Below are 21,863 nucleotides of genomic sequence, written 5' to 3'. Positions count from 1 at the left end.
GCCACATTTTCATATCACACTATTCAAATTCCATGCAACTACATTCTGTTTTTTATTAGTATTGATCAGTAGCATTAAAATAACATATTATAATAGTTGCCATAATTATTTAAAATTAAACATTGTGCTGGTGATAAATGTGAAATATTTAATACATTGTATACATAACTGTGATTAATTATGGTTACAATTGCTTTATACATTGAATTGTGTATAAATGTATGTGTGTGATTATATTCACAAAAATGTACCTTTATAAAATATTTGTAATTGTGACTATATATGATCTCCAACAGGAATTTACCTGACCAAATATTGAAAAATATTTTAATATTATAATATTTATATTTGTATAATACTGATAAAAATCAGACAGATTAATAGAATGGCTTTCATAGCCCAGAGCCAACATAGACAAAATAATACCCGTGTAGCTGCTTATTTAGTACATGCTACATGTAGAAACCTATAAGATTTTTAGAGGAGAGTGAAAACCACTGCTGAGTACTCACATAAGTCTTTGGAAAATATCAATTTAAATCCCCACGTACACAAAATTAACATTTTAAAGATTTTTTATATCCCATGCAAAATAAACATTACTAAAACACAAAAGTTGACACTTTCAATAATATAGCTCTGCTCTGTGAAGTGCTACAATCCCACTAGTTTTAATGGGTAAAGAGCCTGTTCATGCAATTTACAAAACAGATGTTAAAACAGCTAATGACTATACTTTTTGCTTATAAGTGAATGATCTCATTAAATCTAAAAATAAAAATAAATTTAATTATAAATGCACAGCTATTTTTCTCCTATTAAATAAGCAACGATGTTCTAGGTTGTGAACTACCAATATCATGTACCATTGAGGGGAATGCTAATTGGTACAGTAGTTCAGAAGGGCCATTTGTCAATATGTACAAACAATCTTAAAAATATTCACATGCATTGACCCTTACTTTGAATTTTATGAATGTGTTCTAAGGACATTAATGACAGAAATAGTAAAATACAAAACATGCACACACAGAGGCACACAAAATCTTTCTCTCAAACAATAACAGTTATACACACACAGAGAGAGCAAAACATTCATGACAAAGATCAAACATTAGCATACCTAACCGACACTAAATTTTTGCTTTTAAAATATTTTTAATTGCTCATATAAATTTTATATTGTTAAGTAAAAACAAAATAGAAAGCAAAACTACCAATTAAAAATTCAACTGTACAAAAGATATCTTAAATATATATGGCAAAATATTGATACTGTTTGCTTCTGGTGGTATGATTAACTTTCTTTCTGAACTTTGTCTTTTATGTTCTTTGTAATTTAAAATAAGAATTAAGAAATGCATACCTAAATAAAAATAGCAGCTTAGTGAGAAATTAGGGCAATTGACTTAACTCTGACAACTTTGTAACCTGCAATGTAAAAAAAAAAAGGCTGAAACTTATAGGAAAGTGAAGAAGCAAGACGTCTTGGTAATGTCGGCAAATCAGGGCATTCATCTAAGGATGTGGCCATTAATCTAACCTCTAAGAATATGTTGGAAAATAGCTAAAGTGGTGCAGGTGCAATCTGAGCACTTGGAGTCTATGGAGACACAATGCAGTGGGGGCGGGGGTTGGGCAGTAAGTGGAAGCAGGATTGATAGTGATTTTCACCTTAGGACATTTGGTTTATACTGAGATGATCCCCTAATAGACTTCCAAGCTGGGTTATTTCAGAGTCCTCCTTGGAGCTGGGGGCGCTGTCCAAAGGCTTGGATACACTGGAGCAGGATCCAGTCACCATGGCTTTGGAAACTGATAGGAACAAATGGGCTAAACTGTACAAGCTCCATTCAGATATTTGAGATGTACAGAAGTTCCTTCTCATTTCAATTTATTGGATGAAGATTTAGAAGCCCCAAGGCTTAGGCAGAAAGATACAGGGTGGTAAAATTCACATCTACTTATATTTAAAAGTAGCTTTTTCCCTATTGGGGCTGAAAAGCAACAGTATACACTAGCACAGGTTTGAAATGATTAGTAATACATCATTAAGCCTTAAAAAAAAGCCTTACCCTGGCCCACTACTTCCCAAATTACTAGAGAAGAGGTAAATCCAAAAGACTACAGTATGTATGTTTGGAACAGGTAGAACAGGGCTGGGTCAGGAAAAGTCAGCTATCAACAACACAACAAATCATTAAGAGGTTCCCATGTATTACAAAAAGCATGGAAGTCATACAAATGTAGAATACTGGTTTATTACATATTTGTCCATCTAAATTCATTTTTTTGTATGTCTCATTCTTTTTTTTTATTATTATTATACTTTAAGTTTTAGGGTACATGTGCACAATGTGTAGGTTAGTTACATATGTATACATGTGCCATGCTGGTGTGCTGCACCCATTAACTCGTCATTTAGCATTGGGTATATCTCCTAATGCTATCCCTCCCCCCTCCCCCCACCCCACAACAGTCCCCAGAGTGTGATGTTCCCCTTCCTGTGTCCATGTGTTCTCATTGTTCAATTCCCATCTATGAGTGAGAACATGAGGTGTTTGGTTTTTTGTCCTTGCGATAGTTTACTGAGAGTGATGATTTCCAATTTCATCCATGTCCCTACAAAGGACATGAACTCATCCTTTTTTATGGCTGCATAGTATTCCATGGTGTATATGTGCCACATTTTCTTAAACCAGTCTATCATTGTTGGACATTTGGGTTTGTTCCAAGTCTTTGCTATTGTGAATAGTGCCGCAATAAACATATGTGTGCGTGTGTCTTTATAGCAGCATGATTTATAGTCCTTTGGGTATATACCCAGTAATGGGATGGCTGGGTCAAATGGTATTTCTAGTTCTAGATCCCTGAGGAATTGCCACCCTGACTTCCACAATGGTTGAACTAGTTTACAGTCCCCCAAACAGTGTAAAAGTGTTCCTATTTCTCCACATCCTCTCCAGCACCTGTTGTTTCCTGACTTTTCAATGATTGCCATTCTAACTGGTGTGAGATGGTATCTCATTGAGGTTTTGATTTGCTTTTCTCTGATGGCCAGTGATGATGAGTATTTTTTCATGTGTCTTTTGGCTGCATAAATGTCTTCTTTTGAGAAGTGTCTGTTCATATCCTTTGCCCACTTTTTGATGGGGTTGTTTGTTTTTTTCTTGTAAATTTGCTTGAGTTCATTATAGATTCTGGATATTAGCCCTTTGTCAGATGAGTAGGTTGCGAAAATTTTCTCCCATTTTGTAGGCTGCCTGTTCACTCTGATGGTAGTTTCTTTTGCTGTGCAGAAGCTCTTTAGTTTAATTAGATCCCATTTGTCAATTTTGGCTTTTGTTGCCATTGCTTTTGGTGTTTTAGACATGAAGTCCTTGCCCATGCCTATGTCCTGAATGGTAATGCCTAGGTTTTCTTCTAGGGTTTTTATGGTTTTAGGTCCATCTAAATTCCTATGTAAATAATTTTAATTCACTTATCATGTAAATATTGAATTCATGCTAATTTGATGATTCCTTGTTGGAGTTTTAGATCATCTTTGGTATGATTACATAGAAATTAATGATTTAAGTGGCTGAATTTCATCTTAAAAGTTGTCTGAGGAAGATTGGACCTCTAAATTGGTAATTCCTTATATTTTTCCTTGCAGCAAATTAGGAAAATCAGAATACTTGTGCAGGCTTAATGTGTACATTGCTTAAATAGTTATACTGAACTTTGCATCCTTAAAAATATAGCATTGTGGTGCTGGCATATCCAAAAATCTCTTGAACAACATTAGCTTTGCAGATTTTTGGTAAAATTCCAGTATATCTAGGAAAAATTAATATTAATATAAAAAGTACTTGACTTCATCTTATATTCTTGAATATTTCTGAAGATTCAACTCTTATCTCTGTAATTGCACATTATGATTATCTTTTACATTGTATGTGTAATATTTCTCCATATTTTGAAACAGGTTTCTCTTTGTATTAAACACTAAGGATATTAATAAATGTATTAAACAATTGAATTAAATGATTAAATAATCAAAGCTACATGACTTCAATTGAAATTCAACATGGATAATAGATTATTTGGTCTTTAATGTTGGCAGGATCTGTGCATTATCTATGGAGAGGATCAGTTTAAACAAAGGCTACTCAATTTGCTTCAGGAAAAATCAAGGGGAATAGGCACAGCAATATCAGAGAAGCACTAGGATTCTCCAACATCAGAGGCATTGAGAACTATTGGAGGTAGGCAAGAGGTACTTGTGAGGTACATGGGACTATTTGAATCTATGGAATTATCTGTCTGGAGGGACACTAAAGAGGAATTACAAAGTTGGTCTGAACACAGCCTAGAAAAAACTTGGGAAACAGAGGTTTTCCCCAATTAATTTCCATAGGGAGGTCAAACCTTGCCAACTTGATGAGATCTTGCCTTCTGCATGGAAGTAGGGGTGTAGTAAGGGGGAAAAAAAACTACACTAAACTTTCAACTATATTTCTTGGCTTTCATTGCGTTTCAACCTATCAATCTATCCTGGTCCAAGAGTACTCTATGTTTTATATATTTTCTCTGTCTGTATATTATGATATTTTGACATCTTGAAAACCTCTCTGGCTGGGGAAAGACTGCCCCTCTCATGGCTATCCAGTTCCTAGAAGTAGCAAAGTACTTAGCCTACAGCATGTATTTGAGATGCAAACTAACCAATCTGGAGCAATACCTTTTTTAACCTCCCATTAACTTCAGGAGGCAATATTCCCCTGCCTTAATAACACCAGGCCCAGGTTCCAGGCAACTAGAGACCTCTTCTATAAGCCCAAAGTTTGCCAGAATTCTTCAAACTAGCCAATATACTTTCACATAGAAACACCAACAAAGGCTCACTCCTAGACTTTCCCCTCACTCCTGTCTTCTTCCTCCTGACCAAAATCTGGTGTTTCTCTGATGGCCCTGCATGACGTGCCATACCTTCTGTTTCTAGGACCTGAGAGTATAATAAACTTTGTTTTCCTATGCCTCTTCTGTGTTTCTTCCTGTGGTCATACCTTACTAACCATCAGTTAGATGAACACAGGGCAATAACTCAACAAACAGCAACCATCATGGGTATGCAGATTCCAGTGCCGAATCTTGCAAACAGGAAGAAATGATAATATGTTATTTAAAACAACAACAAGGAAGAGTCCCAAAATAACAACAAAATCAACTGAGATTGTCATCTATAATAACGATGGCTAAAACACAGTGTGACGATGAAAGCAGACATAACTAATATTTAATACATAAAAGTATGCCATTTTTCTGTGAGATTAAAACATTAGAGGAGAAAAAAAGTAATGAGAGAAACAAGGAGTAAGAGACAGTAAGGGAATTTTGGTAAGCAAAATAATTGGTGTATCAGTTTGTTTTCATTCTGCTATAAAGAACTGTTGGAGACTGGGTAATTTATAAGAGAAAGTGGGTGGAGAGGCCTCAGGAAACTTACAATCCTGAATCATTGTGGAGGGGGAAGCAAGGGACGTTTTTCATAAGGCAGCAGGAAGGAGAAGTGCCAAGCAAAGTGGTAAGAGCACATTATAAAACCATTAGTTCTTGTAAGAACTCACTCAGGATCATGAGAACAACATAGGGGAAACTGCCCCCATGATTCAGTTACCTCCACCTGGTCTCTCGTTTGACATGAGGTGATTATGAGGATTATAATTCAAGATGAGATTTGGGTGGGGACACAAAGCCTAACGATATCAGTTGAAATATAGTATGCTTTTTATCACTGTAACTATCACAGCCATCAGCAGTATACAAAGTCAGTCCTTCCAAATGGCATAATAAAGAATTCAGCTGCTTGAGGTTGAGTTGCTGATCTATTAGAAACATTTTCTTTTTTTCCTGGTTCATGTAAGACCTTATAAAGCACAGATCTTGAACAAATGTGGCTTTTACCTGATGTTTAAAATCATCTGAGACACTTTGATTCATTTTTCAACAATGAGTATACTTCCAGACATGACTCAGGAAATTAACTGATTTCTTTGTTGAATAGATGTTCTAGCCTTTGGCATAGGGCAGTGCTATTGATTTTCACTGTGGAGCTGGGTATCAGGTTCCTGTGAAAGGCTGTGTTATTGTGGGTTCTGAGAGATGTGTAAAATTCCCAGAAACCTAGGAGGGTCTTCCGTCAGAGCCCAGCGTCTTCTGGAGTGCCAGCCTGTACTCTTTCAGATAGGGATCACATTCTTAGAGAAATGGAGCTTTGAGCAAATGGAGCTTTAGACAAAAAGTGTATTTTGCTCTTGTGGTTAGGCTTTTGACCTGCCCTTTGCTTCATACTAGGTGAAATCTAAGTCATTTGATTCTTTACTTAAATAATTTATATCTTTGCAAGTGAGTGATATTAACCTGTTGTTTCCAGTACCATAAACTGAGTTTTTCTTTCAAATGCTTGCCTCAATATAACTTCCTGAGCATTGAAGCATGTTTACATATTTGATCTGTTCAGTAGTGGATGTTCAATAGTGTTGAGCAATTGAGCCAGTAACCCTCTTAAGTTCAGTTTCCTAGGACGGTTTACTTCCCACAGTGGGCAATTAGTTGTTGCTATGTTCCTTGTCTTCCTGGCATCACTCGGCCCTAATCCCCATTTGTCAGTTATTAATAAATTATGATCTGCTCTCTAATTATTTTGATTCAGAGCCTTTGAAGAAAAAAGCATGTAATCATGGGAAAATAGAAGAGATAAAAACCCTCAGATATTAAATCAATACACGTCTGGATTTTTTACAGTTTTACAAAGTTACATCTATTCCTAACTCATAAGCTTCTGAGATTTACTTTTATTGAGCTTTTTTCTAAAATCAGGGATTGTATATATGATTACAAATGTTTGGTTATCATTATTTTAAAATATAATATTTATGAGATTAAAATGTTTTCATAAAATTTATTTTTCTTATTATAACTTATTAAATTCTGAATCTATACAAGCCTAATCATGTTATAGATGCCAAATATATCAATTTATAAAAGTTATTGCTGCTTGATGTCACCAGGTACATCATGACAATGGTATAAGCATGTCCAGATGTCAAAGAAATAAAATCAAAAGCTAGTGAGGATTTATTAACTCCTATGCACTACTTCTTGAAATCATTGCATTTACTTTGTGATGGGATCAAAAGGATTATATTTATTTAAAGGTATATTTATGGGTTGAGCATTTCATTATGTTTATTTTAGAGATATTAAAGTTTTTCATTTTCTAAAATGTCAACATTAATGGGAAAAATGGACAAACCACTTCAAATGGAGATTGATGCACAGCTCATCTTTAATTCAATAACTTATGAGTTATTTATTTAATTAAGTTATGTAGGAAAGCCACAGAAGGCTTTATTCTCTAAATACTTACTGGCCGGCAGAAGAGAGAAGATATTTACACAATGCCCTATAATTTGTGGCTGAAAGTGTTAAATTCTATGAGAATACTGATATATTGTTTTGATATATTGTTCAAAGGAGAGAATACTTTGGCTAAAGGGATTGAGGGAATTTCTTTTTCCTCTATTCATGACAGAAAGTTTGATATAAGACTTCACATGTCAGTAAGGCTTAAATATTGAGAGATAATATGAAGCTTTTTCCAAGCAAATGGAGGATGTGAAAAAGAGTGTAGAGTGAGAGATTCTCTTTCCTCATTCTCAGTCCACGTGCTTTGTATGAAACTGATCCTATTTTCAGTTTCAGTTGTGAGTTCCTATGGTGTTGGTCACAAAGTGTAACTTCTCTATCCTCTCCTTAGTTAAGGTCCCAGTGCTACTGATTGACTTACTCTGTGGAGCTGGGTATCAAGTTTCTGTAACAGCCTGTGCCATTTCAGCTCTGAGAGTGAAGGGTGAGAGCCCTAAAGTCAAATCTGTGTTCAACACAGTGACCATTTCCCCTTAGTGACCCAGCAGTTGCCTGATCTCTTCCAACCTCATGGGCCTCTCCTTCTTAGCTGACTGTGGCTGGATCTTATTCTTCCACCCTACTTTTCAATATCACAGTGTCCCAAGGTTTTATCCAATAACTTCATTTTAATCAATGCCTTTAAATACCATATTTGTTCAACAGCATTCTTGAATTATGTCTCAATTGCATAACAGACATTATTTTAAACACCTGGATCTATCAGTACCTGTTCTTTAGACTTAATGTTTTAATATCTGGGAACTTTTCAGCTGCAAGATCAATAATTTCCTTTTAGATTAAGCCACTCTAAATTATGCCTTCTATCATTTGCAAGCAAAGAAATCCAAGACAACAACATATAGTGATAATTCTGGAAAGGTAGTTTGAAGCACATTTTCAATAGTCTTAAACTCCAGCTGCACTCCTCCAGTCATACTTTCATTAGACATTTACCCAGGACCTACATTATAATCTGGATATTCAAGATGAGTACATATCTACTGGGGTGACAGATACATTAAATGGTGAACTAAAACTACTTTAGTGAGAAAATAAAGTTTTAAGGGTAGACAGAAATGGAATTAACCAAGGTTCACAAAGTCAGGAATGACCATGGAGTTGGTGACATTTAATTTGCATGATTTTAGAATGAATACAATTTACTGGGTATACTTGTCCCATGAAGGGAGGAGGATCTACTAAAATTCAATGTATTTTTTAGTGTCAAGCTACCATTAATATTAATTTCTAAGAGATGTTTTATTCATATTTCTGATAGTTTCTAAAGTTTTAAAATGTAAATTCCATTATTTTTAGCAGCAGAAAATCAGAGGCTTCCCACACAAAAGTTCAAAAGTTGAATAATCACAAGTCTTGGGGAAGTTATATCCTAAAGAGCAAAGGCCCTGACGTCAGAGCTGGCTTCATGGTCCAAGCCCTTACTGACTAGTTGTATACAACAATTTATGTTCTGGACACTTTCCAAGAGGAAAAAAGGCACAGATAAAAATCCCTATTATTTTTTATCCTTCTCTAGTAGGACAGACAGACTAAAAATGATGCATGGTGTGCAGAGGAAATAATCAGGTCATCTTTTTAGTATGCTCAATTGAGAGAACAAGATTGAGCAAAGATTTGAAAGAAGAAAGAAGCTATATGGTTCTCTGTGTCAAGGAAGTTTCAGACAGTAAGAAGAGCCAATGCCAAAGAATTAAGGCAGGACCATTCTTACAATTTTTAAGAAACAGCAAGAAGATAATTTTATCAGCTATAAATTAGATAAGATCTAGTATTGAGACATCGTGGTGTTGTGAGATATTACTTGTAAAACCTTTAGAACATTGCCTAGTAGGAAATGCTATGTAATTAATGTTAGATAATGTTATACTTATCATTATTATTACCATGTTACTTCCATTAGGCAAAGAAGCTTCTCTGCAGGTTTTAGCGCATACCCTTCATGAATATACTCTGCACAAAGTACTCATTCAAGAAACTATGATGCTTTGATATCAGATGTAGTCAAGCTCGTTGATGTGTCTAAATTAAATAGCTGCATTAAAAACTCTGGCATAAATATTTTATTTGGCCCCAAATGAGCTTGAAGAAAACTTTCTAAGTTCAAAGGATTTTACCATCAAGCCATTGCTTTGACTAACATAAGAACTGTGCCAGGCATGTAGCAAGAACTCAAATACTTCTTGAATTAATGATTCAGACTAACTGAAAAGTTATCATGAAGGGACAGATTCCAATTGTATTGTAAACTCTTCTTCTATGCCTAACTACTGTAATTGTGTTTTATAAAATTTTGACTACTTATCAGGCTACTAAGTAAGAGTAAAAACATTTATAGAAAGAACACTGCTTTCTTATATCACATGTCCTGGACTTACCTTTGTGTTTATGTGCAATAAGTGTCCAAAAATGTTTGTAATGGATAATTGTGAAGATGTCATTTACAACCTATCTTACTTCAAGGGACTTAAAAGTAAGTACAAAAGGCTAAATTTTAATATTATTTTCTTGAAACAATAAAACCTACCATTTTATACAAATTTACTTGTTTCTCTAATTTCTACATGGTCTGATGATCATAATTATGATAGCCTCTGTTATAGTATTGGCTGACTTCTAAAGAATTTTTGCTTCAGAAAACTGAGACATTTCAAATGGATTGAGTTTCAATTGTTGAATAGAACATAAAGAGAAATAGGATTGAGCAGTTTTATGTCCAGGTACATGATTTGAACATGACCATGACAATCAAAGAGAAGACTGGTTGGCCAGAAAATATAACTTTTAACAGGCATTAAGCCATTTCTCAAATTAAATTTATCATCTAAGGAACATCATAGCATTAAAGTCACATATAAATAGCCTTAAAATGGATGGCAGTGGTGGCATGACTGGAATGACCACTGCAAAGGCACCGACTGGAGAGGGGGAGGTGAGGCCATGGTTATGCGCTCTATGGAGCCAGCAGAAGATGTCAATGGATGGAAACCAACCCCCTTCCAAATTGGCAGGGCAGGAGCCCTGCTCTTCTAGGCACAGCTGCAGCCACCCAACTGTGGATGTAGATCTGGGCATCCCTGTGCTTTGGGGAACCCCAAAAGACTCCCTGCCCCTGTAGGCTCAGACGTGCCTGCTCCTGCTGCCTGGCCTCTTGCTGCTACTGGTGCCAGCTCTGATTTCAAAGCAAAGCTGAGGATAAGCTTGGGCACTGTTAAAACCTTGCTGGTGTGTGTGCATTCGGGGCAGTGCTGACATACCAACCCCCTGCTACCTAGATATTGATTAGGGTCCAGGTTCCTTTTTCTCTACAGGCCTTAAGGCTAATTAAGGGGAATATTGTAAAGTATTCAGATGACCTGACAGTTATATAGAAGCCTTCCAGAATTTAACTCAAGTATTTGAACTCACCTGGAAGGACATTATGTTACTTTTGAATCAGACTCTGACTACCACTGAAAAGCAGGCCACCCTGCAAGCAGTACAGAATTTTTGGTACGACTTTTGTATCTCATATAGTTTCAGAGAAGGGGATGAGCCTTATCCCACTGGAAGAACAGCAGTACCACTGGAGGACCCTAAATGCGACCCCAATGATGAAACGGAAGAATGAAAGAGGAAGCACTTTCATGTGTGTATACTGGAGGGGTTACAAAGGACTAGGACTAAGCCTTTCAATTAGTCCAAGCTATTCATGATAGAACAGGGATTAGATGAAAATCCCACTGCCTTCCTGGAAAGGCAAAGAGGGGCCTTGGTAAAGCACATGTCTCTAACTCCTGATTCAGTTGAAGGACAACTGATCCTGAAGGATAAGTTCATTATTCAAGCAGCCCCTGATATCAGGAGGAAGCTGCAGAAACAGGCCATGGCACCAGATAGTACTTTAGAGAACCTCCTGAAAGTGGCCACCACAGTCTTTTACAATAGGAATCAGGAGGAGGCCCAAGAGAGGGAAAGGAGACACAAGAAAAAGGGAGAGGCTCTAACAGCTGCCTTGCAGGCTCACAAATCCCAAAATCCCTTGGATAGACCTGTTAACTGCTACAAATGTGGCAAGCTGTGGCACTTTAGGAAGGACTGTCTGGACAGCAGGAGGAGGCCACTTTGGCCCTGTCCAATTTGCAATGGGGACCACTGAAGAGCAGACTGTCCTTGCAGACAGGTCACTGGGTCCAGCCCAAATGGTCCAGCAGGACTGATGGGCCCTGGGGTACTTCTCCCTGGCTCTGATGGTTCAGAAGTCAAAGGGAGAAAGGTGGACCTCCTCCTGGACACTGGAGCAGGTCTTTCAGTTCTCTCCAATACAGCTCCCCTCTCCTCTCTCAGCAAGATTGTGGAGTGGGGAGGGCATCTCAGGAACACATCTAACCCAATATTTTTCCCAAACCCTTAGTTGTAGTTGGGGAGACCTCTTGCTTACTGTTCTCACCTTTGTTCTGTTCCCCACCTAAAACATTTTTGTCAAGGACTCCTTAATCCTGAACTCCCAAGGGATTATCTACCCCCTCAAAAGAGTTATTTCTCTCTTAAAGTTTAACTGCCCCCATACAAGACTTAATTTTTTTGATCAGGATGAAACAGCTCTAGTCACAACATTCTTTTTCAAAATAGTCTACGTTTTAGATTTCTAGTTTTTTTTTTTTTTCCTTTTAGCTCCTCTTTGTATAATACTCACACTTGATCCATGCACACTTAACCTCCTTGTAAAATGTGTTTCTTCTTGTCTTGAGGCCATCAAACTCCCAGCAGTCATGCAACGGGAGCCTCAGATGATGGCTCCTTTCTTACCAGGGACCCTTAGATAGGCCTCTGAGAGAGATCTGACTGCTGTTTTCCCCAGAAAAATGCCCCCTATCATATGAAGCAGTTAAGAGTAGTCATTGTCCCTATCCTAATGGCAGTTAGATGTACCTCTTCAGAGGGGGGATTGATGGCAGTGGTGGCCTGTCTGGAGCAGCGGTTGCAAAGAAACTGGTTGTAGTGGAGGAGGCATGGCCTGGGCTGTGTGCTCCATGAAATGAGCATGAGCCAGGAAAAGGTAGAAGCCTCACCACCCCCCTTCCAAGTTGGCAGGGGAGGAGCCCCACCCTCTTAAGTGCAGCTGCAGACACCCAGCCACAGCTGAGGAACCAAGCATTCTTGTGCTCTCAGGGGCCTGAGAAGCCCCCTGCCCCTGTAGGCTCAGAAGGGCCTGTTACCACTGCCTGGCCTCTCCCTGCTCCTGGTGCCCACTCTGATTTTGGAGCAAAGTTGAGGATGACCCTGGGTGCTGTTGTGACCCAGGCAGATGTGTGCACACTTGGGGTGGTGCTGACAAAGCAGTCCCCTGTCACCTTGGCTCCCTCTGGACTTTGGGCACCTATGAGCACAGGAGAGAGTTGAGGGAAATCTGAGAGTGGCTCAGCATGGGCCTGCAGGAACCCCTTGGCATGAACAGCCTGGGTGCTGTGGACAGCATATTGATGGTGGCAGGAGGCAGACAGGATCCTGGACAGAAGACAGTGGCTCCCCAGTGAAGCCTCACCTTCAAGCCAGGGATGGCCTGAAGCCTGGGGGCTAAGCTGTCACTTCTGTGGTCCAGAGTGAGAAGTTATGGTGCTTTCTCTCGCCTGCCTATGGCTGCCCATAGTCCACTCAACACACACTTTCTTCCTTTGGAAGCCCATAAAAACCCTGGACTCAGCCAGACTGGGGAGACAACAGGACTCCCTGCCTGCAAATAGGAGCTACCCACTCTGGGTCTATTCTCCACTAAGGGCTTCAGATATTGGGACAACATGCCTGCAGATAGGAGCTACACACTCTGGGTCTCCTCTCCTGAGAGCTGCACTCACTGGGATGATCTACCTGCAGAAAGGAGCTACCCATTTTGGGTCTCCTTAAAGCTGTACTGTTACTCAATAAAGCACCCCTTAACCTTGCTCATTCTACAGTTGTCCATGTACCTCATTCTTCCTGAGCATGAGATAAGAACTTCTGACACACTGAGTGGTGAGAGTGGAAGAGCTGTAACAAACAGGGCTAAAACACACCTCTCAACTACACTCACCATATTGCTGGCAATGAGAAGGAGAGAAGAGTGGCAACCCTTTGGGGAGTCCAGACCTAGGGGTGCTCCGAGTCAGGAATGTGACACCCTCTTTGGGGCTTTGCAGTTTCTGGCATTTCCAAGTTTCCAGGCATCACCACATTCCCCTCATCCAGACATGGTGCCCACAGTGAAAGCTACTTGCAATGCATCTGATTCAGCTGCAGCTGGCACTAATTAAGTACTTGTGCTGGTACCAGGAGCAACCCACCCCTCCACAGCAGGCAGCGTGCCAGGCTGTGTGCTCAGTGGCCAGACCCTGTGCTCACTCACTCATGCACCCCTCACTGCTCCATGCCTGGCTTGCCCTTTGCAATTGTGGGATTCAGGCTGGTAACACAAGATGAGTGCAGCCTGCCAGGGCGAGTGGGCAGAACAAGCCTAACAGGCCTGAGCAAAACTCGGGCAAAGGTGCCCCTGGCCACAGAGGCTTCTGCCTGGAAAAGCAACACCCTAAGAATCCTGTGACAAAATCATATATAAGGCCAAGCAGCATAACAGAATTATTCTTCCTCTTCAGAAGATATTTTTGGCTTTTTTGTTTCCTGTTTTTAAAATTACCAAAAAGTTTTAAGTGTTTTGTTTATATGCAAGAACATGTGCAAACAAGGGTGGAAAAGTACATGTGTGCAATGTCTATGTTTTTACTTCTAATTGTGTATGTGGACTTAATTTAATACAAAAAGTGAAGTTCTGCATGCTTGAAATTTAATTAAATTCAGGATCACATAATAAATCAGTGATCAGAAACATAGTATTAAAAAATATTCTTTAATCCCATAATGAAGGTTGTATTGAGAAAGGTTCAAAAAAGAGATTGCTTCTATAAACTAAAAGATGTTTTCCTTTGTATGTCTATACCACTAAATCTTGTTACTTTAAGCTTTTCATCAGCCTCTGAACTATTCAGTAGTTAATTTTCAGAATTTAGACTGTCTGAAATAAGGACACAGATAAATAAAAAAGTCAATTTTATATCAATAATCATATTTAAAGTATTAAAAAGAGGAAAAAATAAAGTGAAAAACTTTCTCAAACATTTAACTGGAAAACAGTGAAAATATTCACTGGTGAAAGACTGGTCAATTAAACATTTACAAATCTGTAAAACAGTAAATATAAGAGATAAACTCTACAAAATTAGGACAAAAGAAAGTTATCAATGCCCAATGTCATTAGTGATAAAAGAGACAGATTAAAGGGCAATTTCAATATGCTGTGCATATAAAGAGGCTTAATTTATTTCCATCCTAAGATGATTAGCTCATAGTTTGTGGAAGGCATATCAATTGTTTTATAATCCTGTAAGAAACATTTAAAGGTTAATGGGAAACAGTGAAGAGAGTCTGAACCCTGCAGAAAATACCCCATAGATTACTTAACACATTTAAAAAGGAAGATCACCCACATTCTAAAATTGTCAAGAATTCTAACATGTTATACTTCTTTGCCATTTTGTTAAATAGGATTTTTCCTTCAAGATGGATACTTTACATTATTTTAAATTGTGTCTAGGTAGGAAGATTCCAAAAGATTTCTGCGTAATCAATTTAAGCCTGAAAAGATTAAAAAGTCTCTATATTTGATTTATTTTTCATCCTTGAGCATATTTTAGAATTTTGAAAGTTAATATTTTTTCTTTGAAATAGATTAGTTTCACAATACCCAGTGTGTCATCATTTGCACTTTTTTTGTCTAAATAAAAATACAAATTTTCAGTGAATATGGATCTTCAAGATATATTTCCTCTTGGACCCAAATCATAAAATAAATTGCCAATGAATATTACATGCAATTGATATTAATATTTTGCAATGTATCAAAATAAAATTAACTTATTTAACCAATGATGAGTCTAATTATTTTTACTTAAATGATATGTTACCTAAGAGCAAATATCTGGGTTATCATATCATATTCCAGATATTAGAAAGTAATAAGGGTAATTTCAAAGTGAGATGGTAGTCATGTGTGTGTGTGTGTGTGCATGTGTGTGTGTGTGAGAGAGAGAGAAAGAAAAAAAATCAATCATGTTTTAGCACAGAGAGACGGGAGCAACATATATAATCCTATATTTTTACATCTTTCCTAGGACAAGCTTTTTACAATAATTTGCTATTACTCAAATATAGTTTCCCAAATTTATGTTAGGTTTTGGCCACATTTCTTCATTTAGTTTTCCATTTATTTAACAAATCTTTACTGAGTTAATTCAGGACAATCTAGGTACTGCAGGGTGAGTTATATTTAATGGGTCCAAATAAAAATTACAAAGTTTATTGCATTAAGTGAGATAGAAAAAGTCTTTCAAGAATCATATCATTTAGCTTTTAGTTATATTTATATAATAAAATATAAAGTAGTTTGTCCATGAAGAGTACAATACAATGGCCAAAGATGTTTCTATCACATGACAAATGCCCCCTGAAACTCAAGAAAATACATCCAACAAATAAAGTAATTAAAATTTCATGCAAAAAGTTGGTTTCTAAAAAACTATAAGCCTCAGATTCGTTTTTGGCGAAATGTGCTGTCTTTTCAACTGCAAATTCCTAGTGTCCGCATCTTAAACTATGTTGTGAAATTAAATTGGATTAGGAAAGAATTTTAATATGAATGAACAATGTACTAATTGCTAAGATGTTGCTGTTTTTAAAAGTAATTACACTTTCATTAGACAAAATGTTCAAAAATTTTTTTACCAAGCTTTGGATTTGGCAGAAAATTAAGCTATGTGTTTTGGGTACATACCTGATTCTGGTACAAATGAGACATTATACTAAAATTTCATTGTTCTTGAAGAGCAATTTCAGGTATATATAGAATTTGTGTGTGTGTGTGTGAGAGAGAGAGAGAGAAAGAGAGAGAGAGAGAGAGATGGTTAGGCTTTGTGTCCCCACCCAAATCTCATCTTGCATTATAATCCCCATAATCCCCACATGTCAAGGGAGAGACCAGGTGGAGGTAATTGGATCATGCGAGCGGTTTTCCACATGCTGTTCTCATGATAGTAAGATTGTTCTCAGGAGATCTAATGGTTTTTTAAGGGGCTCTTACCCCTTGGTTCCTCCCCTTTCAGCACTTCTCCTTCCTGTTGCCTTGTGAACAGGTGTCTTCCTCCATGATTATGAGTTTCCTGAGACCACCCCCGCCATGTGGAACTATGACTCAATTAAACCACTTTTCTTTATAAATTACCCAGTCTTGAACAGTTCTTCATAGCAGTGTGAGAACCGATACAAAGTGTATGGGTGACTTTGTAGGAATGTGCGCATGTATGCACTAAAATGATACTATCCTTCGGTTACCAAATAGTAAGTAGATTAAAAGTTCTTTCAAACATTTTATCTAATGTGAAAGATGCCACATAAGGGTAAGTAAGAATCCATAGTAAAATGTCACCAGTAAATTCACTGTGCTAAGTCTACAACAACATATTTCTTATATTTGATGTGTATTCTTTAATCAATTCTCAAAAACACAGATTTATTGGATTCTAGACCTTGGTTCTTTTTTTTCCATTTTTATTCATTTCTCCTAAGTGTGCACACAACAAATACAGAATCTTCTTATAACCTCCATGGCTATAAATATAACTAATGTTTATTTAATTTATTAGAAAGGAAATCACTAACTCTTATCTCAGTCAGAAGTAAAGAAATGGCATTACAAACCAGCTCCACAAAGGCATCATCTATACTTCGGGGTAGAAAAGACACATTGTCACATGGTAGTTTTCCTACTAGTTACAATTCATGCAACTTGATTATACTATGGGATCAAAATCTGACAAGACTGATGAAATCAGCTTATCTTCCAGAAAGCAGGGATATAGGTTGTGCGTTCTCCCCAGGTGACTTCAGAGAGATGAAATCAGTGGGGCACCAGATAGCTATCCCCCTGGCTGGGATGGGCTTAATTGTCCTCAACAGAACACAAACTGTCCCCTAGGCTAGAAATTCTAAAAATACGTAAATGCTAATCTAACATTAAAAGTAAGCAATGAATTACTGCATATATTCTTAAGAAAACTTCAAACACTCAAATAAATAAGGACCAGAAGTAATAGAATTTTCATATACAATGAGGAAATGTTCAAAATAATTTGCAATATTTTATAAAAATAAACTGTTACTTCTGTAATTTAAGGATATAATCAAAAATCTTTTCAGAGCACAATATGCAGTACATTGAAAAGTGCCCAATTCTGTATATTTATGAGTTGAATAGGTGCTGAAGAGTCAACAGTAAATGAGTAGAACAGTAACAAAATCAATATGAACATTGATTTCCTGGCTTTTTTTGGACTTTATGGTACATTTTCACTTTTTTTTGCTCAGAAATAAATATTTCCATGAAGACTTTCATTAAGTTTTCTATAATGATCTAACACCAAAATATATTTTCAAATGGACAGCTCCCATTACTAAATATTCCTTCTAATAATGGCCTGGATTTTAAAAATACATGAAACTATGTTTATTGTAGGAAAACAGCATACTCTTGTTTTATATAGTTTATTTTGTTTTATTTAGTTTGTTTTATTCTACTTTATTGCATTTTATTTTATTTTTAAGGAGGTTGATTATGCTCAGCCCAATATCAGAAAACACCTAGGATAGCTATTGTTAAGACTTTATCTCTTTTTGGTATAAAATGAAAAATGTAGATATGTAATATATTATATATTCATGTATCTATTTAGATAATATTTAATACAATTCACTTCAAATCAGTATATATCATGATTGAAGCATTCAGGTTGAAATCACTTAGAAGCTGAAAATAAAAGTGGTCAGTGAAAATGTCTGGTCATTTTCCAAGTAGCTTGTTTGCCATAATTTCTGCTTTGTATACACCACCCTGTTAGGATAGAATGCTGACTAAATAGAATTATGTCTTATTCCTCAAAAATATACTTGGTACAGAGATAGCTTTTCCCAAATGCTAATTAAACTTGAAGCAGGCAACCATATACAATTTTGAGAGATAAAAAAATTTCAGATTAAAAAATATGTATCATATAAAGAGATATAGCTATATTAATCGAATAAACAATACCACATCAATACAGCTCTTGTGAAGAGAGCATACCTAAAAAGAGAAATTGTGGGCTTAAAAAATATCAATAATATGAACAAGATAAGGCTCAGGAATTGCGTCATGTATTGAGATTATCTGCTGATATATTGCTTGCCTGATTTGTTTTGGGATGTGCTCAACAGCCAAATGGTCAGATCAAGGTGAGGAAAAGATCAGCTGCAAAACTTCAGAATCACAGCTTCCTCTCTTACCTTCCACTGAGGAGGACGCCGATAACCACTGCCAACAAAATGACTCCCACTGTCACAGACACAGCAATTATAGGAATCTGGCTTTGATCGCTGGATGCTGCAACTGCTGATAGGAGATACAGAAAATGGAGCTTGTGGTTAAAGTGATCACATGCATTCAAAATAAAAGCTGCTTAATAGACAGTAATCAATTCATGATTTAAGAATTTACCCACACTTAGCTGAGATTTCCCCTAATATCCTTTCTTAAAAGTGTGTAATTGAAAAGTCATCTTTAATAGAAAATATTTACTTTCCAAATAGAGATTTGAGAGCATCACTAAGTCACTGATTATTTCCTTGTCATAATAAAAAATGAATGCATGTTGTTTGCATAGTATTCGTCTAGGGGCCTTAGGTCTGTGAATTAAAATGGAACTCCTTTATTGACTTCAAACACCTTAATCTAAATAGGAGGTGCCAGGTATATAAGATTTGACATTTTTAGAGTTTGTATTCTGCTGTTCTCTAGAAAAGAATCTGATGAACCCAGATGGGATTTTTTTTCCCCACAGACATTGGAGACATTGATGACCAAAATAATGTGACTATGACCTCATTGAAGTAAAATATAATATCACTATTCTGAATATTATTATAAAAATACAATGTAAAGCACAATATAACCAGTAAGTATATTTCATAAATAAATTCACTTTTTGAAAAATATGAAGGTAAACATTTAGAAGTATAGAAACCTATCTTACGATTGGATACATTTACATCACCTACTCTTTATATACATAGATTTAGATGAAACATTTTAGATTTTAGCATAAAATTCCCATTATAAGAGGAATATGAACATGATTAGGTAGTTGTACTTAAATAAGCAAATAAATTTTATTTTTGTGCTGATAACTAATCTTGATTAAAATAAAACGCCTATAGGGCAAAATAAATTGTACTAATGTTTATGAGAATCTCTCCATAGAATATCTAGCATGCTTCTTGTTTAATGACATGATCAATTTGATAACTTCAAAGTAGCACTAGTTCAGCTTCACGGTATCAAATATTGTCATAGAAATTAATAACAATCTGTGTTTTGTTTTTCACAACCCCATACCAGATGTTGGCCTACCAAGAGATTTGGATCTCCAGACACCTCCCTTTCTATTTTAGTCACATTGTTCTTGATTCTTTCTACCAAAACTAAGTGATTTGCTGAGGACCCTCTTGCACTGATCTACTTTCAAATATTCTAGACCAGTATTTAGATCCCAATATTATTAACAGCTGTTTTGAGTAAAACTATTATTTTCAATATAAGTCAGTGCTCTTACCTTCTCTCTTTTTGCATAATATATACAATAGTATTACCCTGTTTTCTCCTAGTCTCTGACGCTAAGGTCTATGGTAAGAAATTTAGTTATTGGCTACAGTATAAATGAGGTAGGAAAAAACTACCCCCAGAGTCGCTAGTACCCTTTCCCCAAGGTCTGCTTTATTAATCTCTAAACTCATATTATTTCTACCACTACTTTTTTTCTCTCTTTCTCCTTCTTTTTTTGGCAGAGGTCACTGTTTCTAGAGAAACCCATGCAGACTTCACTCAGAAACTCAATGTTACTTGAGTGAGCTGCAACTGCTGCTTGAATGCCTTAATTCTCTAATTAATTTCCTAGTAAAATCATCCCCGTAATGAGACGTCTTCATTTGCTCCGTGTATTAATCCATTCCCACTTCCCACATTTGAGAAATGCTAAACTTTCAAAGATCTCCCTCTGGGAGAGGGTTTTGCTGCCTTATAAACTACTCTGCTGCTTACAAGCCTAAGCAGATATCACCTTTAGGGAGAAATAAATCTTTATATCTAAACTTACTAGGGTTAGTTCAATCCAAATTGGAAAATAGGTCCAGCATTTACTACACATATGGGTCAAGAAAATTACTTAACCTTTTAAAGTCCCATTTGCATAATCTTTACGGATAATTTCCTTTGATCATTATATTTCTGTTAAGATTCAAGATAATACACATAATGCACTTAGCATAGAGCTTCAACTACTGACAGCCTTAAATAAATAGTAAATATCACTTATACTTATTATCTCCTGCTTTATTTACCATTCTTATATTTCCTATTTGTCAGCATCTTGACAGAGGTATCTGAAACCAGCCTTATCTAAGAACCAACATTTTAAAATTCTCTCTGAAATTTTTTATTCTTCTGCCTTTGAATTCCACAGACGATGATATTTGCCACATGCAATGAGTGCTTCTCTATTTAACTTACCCTCCACCATTGTAAGGCGTTTGACTTAAACGTATACCTTAAACTTGAAACTCTCCTCCTCTTGGTTTCTATGGCATCAGACAAGCTGTTTTACTCTGTCCGTCTCTATGAAGCACTGCTTTGTCGGTTCTGATGGCTTCATATTCTCTTCCCACAGCAATGTATGAATGATTCTTCATGAATGCTCACTCCTGACCCTTCTCACTTCTCTCCATTTCTTTCTGTATTTTTGTTTTTTATCCTCCCCTTCTTTCTCCCTCTTTCTGATACTTCTTCCTTCATGGTGTCAATTAACAACTATCAGGGTGACAAATTTATATCTCCAACCCTTATATCTCTCCAAAGAATCCTTTCATTTTTTAGAACAAACTGTTTAGCCCTTTGTTTGGATTTTATTGTTACATAAAAATTAACATGTTTAAAATTGGCCCTTATACCACATCTATCCCCAAAGGCATTAACAAAAACATATATCAGCAAATAAACGTATCATTAATCAAACAAAAAAATCAAACTGGTTTGCTCTCTTTCTGGTTTCTTTGAACTGTTACCAAATCTTTCTTAACTTCTGCTTGCTCATTAATTATCAGATACTCTTGTGTTTCTTTTATGTTTCTCCCCATACATCAATTATTTTTATCCATCGCTCACCTATTTGATTCAAATCTGTATAATGAAAATGGTGGAATATGGTTCATAGCGTTTTAACTGTTCTCTCAGCCTTCTATGTACT

At 36.5% G+C, this 21,863-nt stretch overlaps 1 protein-coding gene across 8 annotated transcripts in view; it reads right to left on the bottom strand.

Moving 5' to 3' along the window:
* Positions 1-21,863, bottom strand: part of EPHA5 (EPH receptor A5) — a 352,110-nt gene that overhangs the window by 66,230 nt on the left and 264,017 nt on the right. For 5 of the 8 annotated variants that reach the window (XM_034958728.4, XM_034958726.4, XM_034958730.3 and 2 more), the window contains one exon: positions 18,853-18,958. In XM_034958728.4, the coding sequence (XP_034814619.2) occupies positions 18,853-18,958 (106 nt within the window). The remainder of the gene's footprint in view (positions 1-18,852; positions 18,959-21,863) is intronic. The other 3 variants (XM_034958727.4, XM_034958729.4, XM_034958731.3) reach the window with 1 other exon arrangement.

This window comes from Pan paniscus, chromosome 3 (genome assembly GCF_029289425.2).
Source record: "Pan paniscus chromosome 3, NHGRI_mPanPan1-v2.0_pri, whole genome shotgun sequence".
Taxonomy (NCBI): Eukaryota; Metazoa; Chordata; class Mammalia; order Primates; family Hominidae; genus Pan; species Pan paniscus.
Note: the sequence above shows the minus strand (reverse complement) of the source record. Positions and strands in the feature narration are given on the sequence as shown.